The 12,424-nt window shown below is 36.0% G+C and overlaps 1 protein-coding gene across 11 annotated transcripts in view; it reads right to left on the bottom strand.

Annotated features, from left to right (window-relative positions):
* LOC146452971 (TNF receptor-associated factor 4-like) overlaps positions 1-12,350 on the bottom strand; it is a 160,379-nt gene extending 148,029 nt beyond the window's left edge. For 2 of the 11 annotated variants that reach the window (XM_085097170.1, XM_085097171.1), the window contains exons 1-5: positions 12,080-12,345; positions 10,505-10,568; positions 9,833-9,934; positions 8,857-9,021; positions 8,400-8,474 (exon numbers count right to left, since the gene is read on the bottom strand). In XM_085097170.1, the coding sequence (XP_084953296.1) occupies positions 8,400-8,474; positions 8,857-9,021; positions 9,833-9,934; positions 10,505-10,568; positions 12,080-12,255 (582 nt within the window). In that variant the 5' untranslated portion in view covers positions 12,256-12,345. Of the gene's footprint in view, positions 1-4,067; positions 4,341-7,516; positions 7,595-8,399; positions 8,475-8,856; positions 9,022-9,832; positions 9,935-10,504; positions 10,569-12,079 lie in introns of all 11 variants that reach the window. The other 9 variants (XM_085097169.1, XM_085097177.1, XM_085097175.1 and 6 more) reach the window with 8 other exon arrangements.
* Positions 12,351-12,424: the final 74 nt, after the last annotated feature.

The following is a 12,424-nucleotide window of genomic DNA, read 5'->3' as shown; positions in this document are numbered from 1 at the left end:
AACATTAAATGGTGAGCTTGCTAGTGTGCCAGATCTATGTTCTCCCCGCTGATGTAACTCTTTTCCCTCCAATGCAGCTTGCCATTCAAAGGGCATGTTTCTGTTGTTGACTAAACTCGGAAATCTTAATATAGGACAAGTTAGGAAGAAGATCAGTTTAAGGGTCAGATTACACAGGCTGAAATCTTGAATGCAGGGAGGGTAAAAAAGAAAAAAAAAGTCCTCAGTTTGCAAACTTAGTTCTTAACATTCTTGCGCTCGTTGCTATCTACAACATAGGCTGTTCTACTAAATGTAAAACGAAAAAAGAACAGAGTAATAATGATTAAAAGAGTCTTATATTCTCCATTATCTTTCTTTATTTTCGTCAGCTTATTCCAATCTTAGATCACTGCGTCAACGCAGATGTTATGTCTCCTGGGTCAGATTAAATTAATGAAATACAATACTAGACCAACTAGAAAAGCTTTTATGCCTCCATAAGGAGACACTAGGAAGGTCCAACAACCATGGGCTTCTACTACTCCCGGCGTACTCAATGGACAAAAATCGATATCAATCAAGTGATTTTTACCGATTGATAAGGGAAATCGGTGACAATCGATAAATTAATTTGGTGTGTCAAATTGATGTTATCGATTTTTCATGATTTTATCGATTTATAACGGAAGTCCAACACTGTTGTTATTTGGCATGAATTAAATAATGCAGCTGGAAATACAGGGATAATTCAACAAATGAAGTATTTTGCCGTTTAGAACAATTGAAACGAATTCCTACATTCACGAGAAAAACTGATCTCTAAACAAGAGAAATGAGAAATATGGAAACTTTTACTCACAAACGCTCTACAACCCTTTATTTTAGCAGCAACAAAAATGGCTCTGTTCAACTACAATCAGTTTTTGCAGGTTAATTTCGTGAAAAATATATAACTCTAGATTGTCAGAATACAAACGAGCAAGTGTGAACATATCGTGAATACGTGTACCTTGGTATGGGGGGAGGGGGGGGGGTGGATTTGGATTTTGTGACCTTCTAACCACCGGGCTCCTTATAACACGCCAAATCCTGACCACGTGATGGCCTAAACTGTACTCAATTTTCCCTGAGAATTGTAGCATTTCTGCCAAAACTTAATGTAATAGGTATATCATTCAGTTTCGAAATTTGCGACAAAGTTTAAATAAATTCATGATGGTTGAAGCAAATTACGTTGTTTCCTCTCAATGAACTCAAGCAAGTAGGAAACAAAACACAGAAAACAGTGTGTGCCCAGTAGAAAAAGCCAGACTAAATCGTGCAGGCTAAGGTCCTGGCCATGGTCCAGCGTCGGTGAGGTAAAAGTGAAAAAACCGAGGAGGCTATTTGAGGACTTTCCGTTGGCAAGTCTGGACACCCTTTATGTCAAATGCGACTTCATGAAACGTTGGGCTCAAACTCTTAACATTGAAGAAAAAGAGCCGGACCCTGGGAAAGTCCAACAACATGGGCTTCTAATAAAACACACAATGATCTCCAGATTAAATCTGGATTTTCATATATTTAACGTCAATGATTTACAGGCTCACTGATAGCAGACAGTATAAGAATACAAAAAACACACATAGTTGACAATTTTAGTTTCTGTGATTGAGAGTAACCATTCTTGTATTTCAAACAAATTTGTCAAAAGTTGATTAACAAGGAGTGTTGTATTTTCGCCGATAGTTTTTGTTCCCTGGTTCGTAACCTAGGGTTAACATACTTTAATCTGCTGGGATAGCATTTTATGTGTTCAGCCACCTGTTTAAACAGACACACCTCGCCGACCAACATTTATCCAAAAACATGCGCAACTACATTAAAAGTACCGTTGTTCGACTTTTCGAACAAACAAACATCGAAACGTCGAACAAGGTTACTTTCAAATTTTCTTCTTAAATGCTTCAACAAGCAACTGACTATTTTATTTTTTTTGTATTTTTATTTTTTCCTCTACTTCATGTTAAATTACAACAGTTTATAGCTTACAAAAACGAAAGAAATGGAGAAGGCAAGATATAGTTATACTAATTATATACCCTTTTCAATTAGATGACATATTTTTCCTAAGATAAAAATGAAAACATGATACGAGGAAAGAAACGATGAAATATTAAAGTAATATAGGTGTTACAAATGTCGGTGAAGCAGTGATTAATACTGAGCAAATTAATACTGCAAAAGTGCTCTTTTGGATAATTTGTAGTTTTTATTTACGAATATAAATAGGGAAGTCATTACATTAGGAGCATTCTATTGGACAAAAATTTTCTTATATTTGTTCTCAAAGAGCTAGGATATAGGTGCTGTAAGGATGTTCTTCGCATGGTGTTATTTCTCATTTCATTTTTTATATTACTATACTACACACATTACAAATTACAATACAAAATACAGGTAATTATTAGCATCTATTTTATATGTAGGGAGATGGAGGTCACTCAAGCCCAATAAATATTCGAGGTTTTGTAATCAGAAAAACAACGCACAAAAGGATCATATTATATAACACTGATTTACCACACTAGTATCACATAGGTGAATCATCAGATTAACTTACGCTAAGGAATCGAGAAATTCTTCTATGCTCGGTTGTTTTTGAATTGGAACTAAACCTATTGTGGTGGATCGAGTTTAACTTGAATCAAAATAACGTCATCCACCACGTAGCGTCTGGTTCTCAGATCAGCGTGTGATACAAATATATTGGAACCCCAACCAATGCCACTTTCTGCCTCAGGCCTCGCGAAGAAGTCTAATTTTGGGTCAGATATACATGACTTAACAATGTTCCTTTTTTCTCTTTCTTCGTCTTGTTGATCAATCAGCGTAAAAGTTACCTTTTTGTGGAAAGGCCACGGTAACATGGCATCGTAGTCGCTTTTCATTATTTTAATAAATATCGAGAGATGAGTATTTTTTCCAATGCTCTCCCCATTTGGGTTCAATTGTAATTTAAATTTGTATCCATAATCGTAAAATGGAGCACTGAATATCAGGCGTTCTTCTCCAGCTTTGGCTTTTCTCAAGACTTCACTGAAGTTGTTAATTTTCCACGTATTTTTGCTTGTAGCATTGAATCTCGCCTCAAGTTCCCCAAACTCTTTCCGTTTAACCTACAAAAAAATAAAAATAAAAACAAGAGTTTCTGTGATGAGTGACGATGCGGTGTATTCCACAATGCTTTTACCCGACGTTGTTCAATTTTCCGACAAGGACCGGCTCAGACTTACTGATTCGACTCAAAATTACGTTTAAAGCAATATTGATAAAGCAGCATGATAAAGACAAAAGAAAAGCCCCAAAGTTGTCTGATTTAATAAAGATTACTCCCCCATGAAGGAAGAACTATGATTCATGAACACAGTCCGTCTTACCAGCTATCAAGTGAAGCCCTGGCGAGTGGTGTTAATTGATCACTCAAACTACCGCGACGGTAGCGCCAACGAAAACTGACGTCACTAATAAATTAAACTGTTATTCATTAAGGTGGCTCGCGACAGTTTCCATCACTTATACTTTGAAGGATGAATACAACCACTCTTTATCAGTTGATACCAAAAAACGGTGCCAAACAAACGCCTAGTCAACAGCGAACAAATCATAGGGATTTTCTCAACATAATAGGTAACCATAGCAATAGTATTACTTGTTAAAAACATCCCTTTGATTGTCAACAGTGGTTCTGAATACCTCCCTTGAATTTTTTTAACTTTACAAAAAGTGATTGGATCGCAATTTTTGCACCATTGTATCAATCAATGGAAAGCCAACAAAAGCCAATCAGGTGTCATAATTGCATGCGTTTTCCTGCACTTTTTGCTAGTTACATGTACTCTCTTCGAAATCTGATTGGCTCATTGCGTTGTGTACGTCTGTTGTGATTGGCCACAGGAATTAGCTGGTTTGGCTTTAAGACACTAAATTAAAAAGTAAGTAAAGGTATAACTATTAAGTGAGCAAATAGAGCAGAGTTTGTTGGAGTGGATTTCTCAAGGAAAGTACGAGGAGTTGTTTCATATCCAGCACTTGGATTGGCTTACCTGTTCCCTGTTCAACTTAGTCACTTTTTCCTCCAATGAACCTATTTTCTTGCTGACATATTCAAGTGTATGGATCTTCTTTTCTAGCGTAGTTCTCTTAGAGTCTTCAGTTTTAGCTTTCTCTTCAAACAGCTTCAATTTGTTTTCCAGAGTATCGACCTTTTCGTCAAGTTTTCGTATGACTTCCTGGGTGTAACTGAGTTTTACACAGGCCAAGTCAAGGTGAAGTCTCGTAGCACACTGAAGATGGGATTCAACCTCTCTTCGCTGAACCTACAGGAACAAATCAAAGCATCTTAATACACTCTGTTTTTTTTATAATAACGTCTAATTTTGGAGCTGAGGCTGAACGTTCTTACATATTTTTTTTTTGCGATTTGAGGCTGAAAACGTTCTTAAGATGTTCTTAAGGTATACACTACATGTATTTCAGTAAATCAATGCGGACGTGCATGACCACTGAGGAAACCTATCAAAGTGCATTGCCTGCTGGGATAAGGCATCAAGAACTGCTGATTATGACAAACCTAGATGTGTGTCACCATTGTTAATGTTATACAAAACATGCCCTTAAGCATTTTGGTTAATTTACATTTGTTACCTTGATTTTATATACAGATTAGCAAAATAAAAACGTTCTTAATCGAGTCTCATCCTGAGGAATGTTCTTGATATGTTCGTAAAATTTTGGTTAATCTCCGCCTCAACGTTCTTATAAAAAAGGTTCTTATAAAAAGAAAAAAACAGAGTATATTATAATAACCTTAGCACTGACAGGTAGAGGGAACATGCGTTTAGACGAATGATATATCTTTTTTTGGAGGTCCGAAGTAATTTGACGGGTGCCAGATAGTTCGACACCCTCAACAACTTATAAATACAAAAATTATAAATAATTTCTCCTTCAGGAGTCGTGGACTAGAAACAAAGAGTCCCGGGTTCGATTCCCGAGATTAAAAGAGAAAATTTTTTTTCTTTTTTATTTTTTGCCTTTAGAAGCCAACCACTCCAAAAGCTCCAAACAATTATCAAAATTAAAACTTTATAAAAAAAATACAAAACTATCCAAGGAGCTCAATCTTGCTGAGGGGTACGGCTAAAGATCTAAGCGGCGTAGGATACGGAATAAAATGACAGTGAGGCATTTCTTTCTTTCTTTCTTTCTTTCTTTCTTTCTTTCTTTCTTTCTTTCTTTCTTTCTTTCTTTCTTTCTTTCTTTCTTTCTTTCTTTCTTTCTTTCTTTCTTTCTTTCTTTCTTTCTTTCTTTCTTTCTTTCTTTCTTTCTTTCTTTCTTTCTTTCTTTCTTTCTTTCTTTCTTTCTTTCTTTCTTTCTTTCTTTCTTTCTTTCTTTCTTTCTTTCTTTCTTTCTTTCTTTCTTTCTTTCTTTCTTTCTTTCTTTCTTTCTTTCTTTCTTTCTTTCTTTCTTTCTTTCTTTCTTTCTTTCTTTCTTTCTTTCTTTCTTTCTTTCTTTCTTTCTTTCTTTCTTTCTTTCTTTCTTTCTTTCTTTCTTTCTTTCTTTCTTTCTTTCTTTCTTTCTTTCTTTCTTTCTTTCTTTCTTTCTTTCTTTCTTTCTTTCTTTCTTTCTTTCTTTCTTTCTTTCTTTCTTTCTTTCTTTCTTTCTTTCTTTCTTTCTTTCTTTCTTTCTTTCTTTCTTTCTTTCTTTCTTTCTTTCTTTCTTTCTTTCTTTCTTTCTTTCTTTCTTTCTTTCTTTCTTTCTTTCTTTCTTTCTTTCTTTCTTTCTTTCTTTCTTTCTTTCTTTCTTTCTTTCTTTCTTTCTTTCTTTCTTTCTTTCTTTCTTTCTTTCTTTCTTTCTTTCTTTCTTTCTTTCTTTCTTTCTTTCTTTCTTTCTTTCTTTCTTTCTTTCTTTCTTTCTTTCTTTCTTTCTTTCTTTCTTTCTTTCTTTCTTTCTTTCTTTCTTTCTTTCTTTCTTTCTTTCTTTCTTTCTTTCTTTCTTTCTTTCTTTCTTTCTTTCTTTCTTTCTTTCTTTCTTTCTTTCTTTCTTTCTTTCTTTCTTTCTTTCTTTCTTTCTTTCTTTCTTTCTTTCTTTCTTTCTTTCTTTCTTTCTTTCTTTCTTTCTTTCTTTCTTTCTTTCTTTCTTTCTTTCTTTCTTTCTTTCTTTCTTTCTTTCTTTCTTTCTTTCTTTCTTTCAATTTCAGGGGCCGGTTCTGGAAAATTCCCGATAACTTACCGGGTCCGATAAGTATATTTTTTAAATATTTTGTCGCCGATTACACAGTGATTACAGACATGGTACTTGGCCAATGTTTTCATAAAATTATAAGATTTTAAAATTAAGTATCCAAAGCTGACAAAAATTGACTTCTTTTAAGAGACATTTCACTATTTACTTCTGCATTCACGAGTTGGCTCAAAGAGGCCTTTAATTATTATACTCTGAACTCTCCAGGGTGTTTTTTATCACGCAGATAAACGGCATTGAAAAATAAGGGAGACCAAAACAAACCCTTAAACTGTGTATGAACTGAAATTACTCCACCTTCGCAAAGACACCTATTGACAATTGGCTTTAATATGTAAAACCTTTGAGTATATCCGTGCAATTATTTTACACAGCCATTCGACTGACTCATGAAGATAACCGGCGTAGCCTGAAAGGTTAATTTTTTTTAACATGTCTTATTACGATTTCTTAAGCATCTGACTCGTAGCATGTGACTGCATAACGAATGGCATGGCCTTCCAGCCGGATTATTATCCAGTCAGTTTTCCATTAGACAGCCACAATCAACATCTACTGAGTCAGTTACGGCTAAGGAGAGGGGGGTGGGAGTTTGCAGTATTGCGGACATGCTTTTCCAAAATTTGCGGCTTTCCATGGTGTTTTGGTTTCGGGTACCTTCGAATGTGATTATAAGTTACCCGTCATACAGGGGTCTACAGGGGACTTCGTGAACAGGGGATTAACTGTCCAGCATAGACTCCAAGAGCACTATTCTAAAGACTTTCGGATGGCTTTTTTTCGAGAATTTAATCACCCAGGTTTATTTTTAAGGTTATTACACTTTTCTCCAATCTTCAGGTTATTCTTGTATAGTCATCTTGAATGTGATAGAATGACATGACCAAACAGAGAAAGAGAGAGGCGTGAAACTGAGCTAGATCATCAGCCAGAAACCCGGAGGATCAACGCTCACTCTCCTGACTTGCGGTAGGGCCTCATAAGCCCCATCCGGACGCTCATGAGCCAGCCCCCATAAAACTAACAACAATGAACATGTTCAACATTTTTGAACAAGCATCTTTTTTAAGAACTTCGTACACGCTAGAAATTTCAGATCGTATCAACGAAATCTTCCTCGTGGGGTTTCAAAAACAAGAGCACTAATAGAGCACTAATAAGTCAGTGGGACACCACAAACACTGATTGTTCTGGTGGCATATGCTTCAGAAGTACAAAAAAGGTGCCATTCTTGAAAATGGCCCATTACCTTGCTTGTGCAACCCATCTCAGCATATGGACATGTAATCATAGTCAAAGGACAATCCTTCTGAACATGACAAAAAATCTGTGAAAAAAAATAACATAAATCGATTTTAAGACCGAATAATGGAACAAAGCGGCGCGAAACGTTGTGTATGCTGCCGCAATGAACGGGAAGTGGTTCATCCGGAGGCGAACAGGAAATAAAAATAGACATAACCAGATCTACACCACCCGAAGAATGCTTCTGTAATTATAAACTGGCTCAGTCATCAAATAAACAACAACTTCCAGTTTGGGTATCCCCAAAGAGCAAAGGAGTAGCGTATATTTCCGTCTATTACAGTCTGATAATTAAATGTGAGCAAAAAAAAGTCTTACTTAAGCCCTCAAGAAGGATTTACCGATGATGAGGCCTTGCGCCTCTTACTAACGGAAGCATTTTTGGATTATTAGATAGATACCAAAACGGACGGAATGCTGGATGGCTGAATGAATAGACAGATAGATACCCTTTATTTCTGAACTCTGAATAATGCTTATGGGGTCGTGTACAAACTAAGTAAAACAGTATAAACATAATGTTTTCAGTTAGTGACACAGGTATACTCGGAAAAACAAAATCCCGAGATTTTTTTAATTTATTTTTTTTTTAATAATGCAACACTAAAATTTTGAGTTGCCATTTTATACTTATCAAATTTGAAAAGTAACAATTTCATTGGCTACGTTTGAGTAGATAAACTGAGAAAGAACAGCAATCGTGTTCTACATTGTAGAAAACTTCGAAGAGAAATAAACATAAAAACGTTGCAACCGCTGACAATTGAAGAAAAGAGCATTCAACTGAACCCTCCTCTTAAACTAAAGGTCTCATGCACAAAACATACCTCTTCTCTTGGGATGACTGCTCCACAGTTCTCGGAACAGTTTATTGGGAATCTGTTACATTCACCTTGGTGGGCCTTTTAAGGAAGCAACGCAAGGCATTTCATTATTGAGAACCTTAAAAACTAGATAATTCCTCTTTAGTGGAAAAGGAGCGAAATACGTTTGCTGTGGTAAATCAATTGAAACAACTCTCACTTTGGCACTTTAATTTGTTGTTGTTGTTGTTTTTTGTTTTTTCTTTGTCTTTTTTGGCTCTGTATTGTTTGTATTTATTATTTTTTTACGCGCTTGCTAAGTACCTAGGTATATACGCCAAAAACAGCCGAAGACATACAGTGCTGTAACTGACAGAAGATAAGCGAGCTCCTCAACTTGAGCTACTCACGAATTTGCTGACCCATTAATGTATTCAAAACGGTGCCATTATTTTACTTCTCAACAAACCAAGGTTCTTACCTTTGTATTACACGCTGCATGTGACGTACTACAGTACGTGCATCGAAGAATTCTCCATTCACACGTGGTTGTCACGTGTTCTTGCATTTCGCCCCTTGTTCGTTTCACGTGACAGTTTTCGTTTGTGCAAGAAACAACTTTGAGGTGGCAGGATTCTAAATGCTCCTATTTTGTTTAAGAAAGGTGGAAAAATAATATTTAAAAATTTTACAAGCATCTTACTTTTATACACAGAGAGAACAAAAACAGTCTGATTAATACCAACCTTGTAATATCAACCTTTGTTGTTTGACTGACCGGTCTTTTATCAGGATAAATAAAGTTATTATTATTATTAAGCAGTCATATTTTAAAATGCTTTCACAGCTCATTACTCAGGTTGTCTGAGTACTTTTCAGAATCGAATCAAACAATGGAGATTACGCTCATACACCTTTTTCAAACAGCCAACATGTCCTTTTTGCGTTTTAATTCTTCACTAGATGAGTAGGACTATATCTCAGGTATAAATATGGCAGTATAATATGGCAGTTTGTCATTGACAGCGCAGTAGACTAGCATGCTAGAGGCCATCATCGTATATTTCTCTTTTAGCTAGCAGTCGCCTTGTATTCGCTGTTAGGTGTTGTTTTGTCCCACCCACGGGGCAAACCGACGATGGGGTTGGGTGGGCTGGGGGGGGGGGGGGGGTGCGGCTTAGAATCACCTCTCACTAAATTGTTTCTGCTTTGTTGTTCTTTATTATTAACAAACCATGATTTGCATATATTCAACAGAGTGTTATCCTTGTGTATTTATGCTTTTTCTTGTTTAAAGTGAAGGGCTATACTAATGTGAAAAGTACATGCAAATTATGGAACGGTACTAAATACTAACTTGAAACAGATCGTCCCTAGAAGGTTTGATCAAGAATGATGTACGGATGATCTATTTTCGCTCTTTCACGAAAATTATTTCAGGAAATGGAGTATCTTACCTCTTTTGACCTCAGTTCACCAGTCCACTGACATCCTTCACTTGGACACGTGATAATAAAGGACAGAATCTTTCGATTTGTTGCTTTGTCAGGGAACATGTCCTGCAGAAAAAAAATGTTATGACTGTTGATAAATCCACCCACTTATTCGGACTTATTCTTATTCGGACTAATTTATTCTTCCATACAAAAAACTGACAATAAAGAAAACGAGGAACTAAGAAAAGAGTCAAGACTGTATCATGGAGATTAATCTCAAGGCTAAATTGGTCGACAAACTTTGGTAACAAATAGGATTCCTTGAACCGTACTGTTGTCTCACCAATAATTAACTACCTCTCTGCCTTGGAGCTAGAAAGTCCTATGGCGTTTCCAAAAATCAAATGTACAGGCTCAACGAATTTCCTTTCCATTTCAAATATTAATTCAAAGCAAACCAATTTCAATACTTTTCATCATTGTATGCTGGTGGCAAATTGACTATGTGTAGCTCAATCAGATCCCATAGTTTCATTGCTAACCACAATTTATTCCCCCTTTCACAAAAAATCTACCCAAGTTGTATCGTAGATTAAGTTATACTTGTCCATGGTGAAGCTTACAATTGTAAAGGTTTTCAACATGACTGTGATAGATATTATTAATGTATAGATATTATTTTTGTTGTCTTACCCTTTCTCGAGTCAGATTGTTTCGATCCACTGGACAGCTTAAGAGTTGGTTGTCACGCTCCAGCCTGTATAAAAATAATTTAAACAAAATTAAAATTCAAAATTCCGGCTACCAGACTGCAACCTTTAATAATAAAATACCAACCAAACATATTCACTTGCAACCTTGGTCCTGCCTTGATTTTATAGACAGGCTTGTATATTTCAGAAATAGTTTACTGTTAAAATAAATTAAATAAATTAAATAAATTAAACTTTAAAACTTGTAGCTAAAGAACTCTGCCCTTGCAATTCCAAACGCATACAGAAAATGATGATAGTAATAATAATTTCTACAGCGCAAATTCAACTAAAGTTTTCAAATGTGCTTTACAAATAGTATCAATTAAACAATATATATATATAGTATTAAACAGTAAACTATAAAACATAAAAATTAGATCATAAATATTATGCTAACTAATTCTGTTAAAAAAATTAAAAATCGTATAAAAGTTATTCTAAAAAACTACTCGAAATATGCTCTCTTAAAAAGGAGGTTCTTAAGTTTCCGTTTGAAAATGTCAATACTGTGTTTCTTCCTGATTTCCAGAGGTAGTCCATTCCACAATCGAGGAGCCGCAGAGGCGAAGGCTCGGTCTCCGAGGCTGGGTAGCGTTTTAGCTGCCAGAGGTTTGAGCATATAGTTATCGTTAGATCTCAAACCATAGCATGTAATTCGGCTTCAATGTAATTAAGTCGCGTATATGATCTCAGCAAGCAATTTGAACTTATTGACTTCTCTCTCAGTTGTGTTCGCACGTAATTTAAGTCTCAAAAGCCGGGATCCAACATGTAAATTACAAGCCGGTCAAAAGTCTTATTAAATTGGATAAAGGGAAACTGAGTTCCTTTATGAAGAATATGATTTCAAACTGTCCTATTCATCAACGTATTCATGAGACAGGAACAAAATATACTCGTTTAGATGTCAGCCTGAACTGAGACAATTGTTAGGCATTTTCCACTTCCTTTATTTCTAGCCCTATGATCACAGTTTTCAATAATAACCATTATAGTGATGAATACGACTGGATACCAGAATAGAACAGTTGCACAAGCAGACGGACGTTTAGTAATTCTAAGAAATACCAAGTTTCTGCACTACTGATTTCACTAATCTATGAAAAATAATGCGAATGAGCGCTTCGTCGGCGTTGATTCCGTTGAATTGTAATGTTCATTGCGACTGTTGATGATCAAATGTACACTACGTTTTTTAGACTGGAACGAAAAAACTCGTTAATTCGGGTTTTAAAGCAGTTGCTGTTACACAGGAACCGTTCTTCTGTCTTCCGTTTCTTCAATACAGCTTGGTTGGTTGAGCCTGTCGTCGGTCTTTAATGGGATCGACAAGAAAGTTTTGTTGAGTATCTCAGCCTTATAAGTTTTCTTTCGACTATCAGAGCCAGTCATACATATACCTCCGCGAAACAGTAGTAGGCATCCCTCAGTCTCGGTCCCCGCGAAATAACACTTAATATTAAAGATAAAGTTTAAGCCCTCGAAGATAAAACTTCTCTGAAGAACCGCTAACCTTAAAAAGTGCCCTTCAAGACACTTTCTGCAAAATCGATGGCCACATTCTTCAGTTTGGACTGCATCTTTCAATGGTAAATGACAGATTGGACATTGCAAATCTTCATCCACTGCACTCACAAACTCTTCGTCGTATCCACCAAACGATGGATATCCTTCAGCGGCTACCGCCATGTTTGTCACCTGACTCGAGCGCCGCAAGTGAGTTGGGTGGGTTAATAAAAACACTTTCACTTTCGGGTCAGTCGTGAGTGACCTGGGATATTTCCTTTGTCAATAAACTGTCAAGAATATCATTTAAATGTCACGCATAACCGTGACAGTCTGATTGTTTACTTTTTCG

Source organism: Pavona decussata, unplaced genomic scaffold (genome assembly GCF_977016875.1).
Source record: "Pavona decussata unplaced genomic scaffold, jaPavDecu1.1 SCAFFOLD_358, whole genome shotgun sequence".
Lineage (NCBI taxonomy): Eukaryota > Metazoa > Cnidaria > Anthozoa > Scleractinia > Agariciidae > Pavona > Pavona decussata.
Note: the sequence above shows the minus strand (reverse complement) of the source record. Positions and strands in the feature narration are given on the sequence as shown.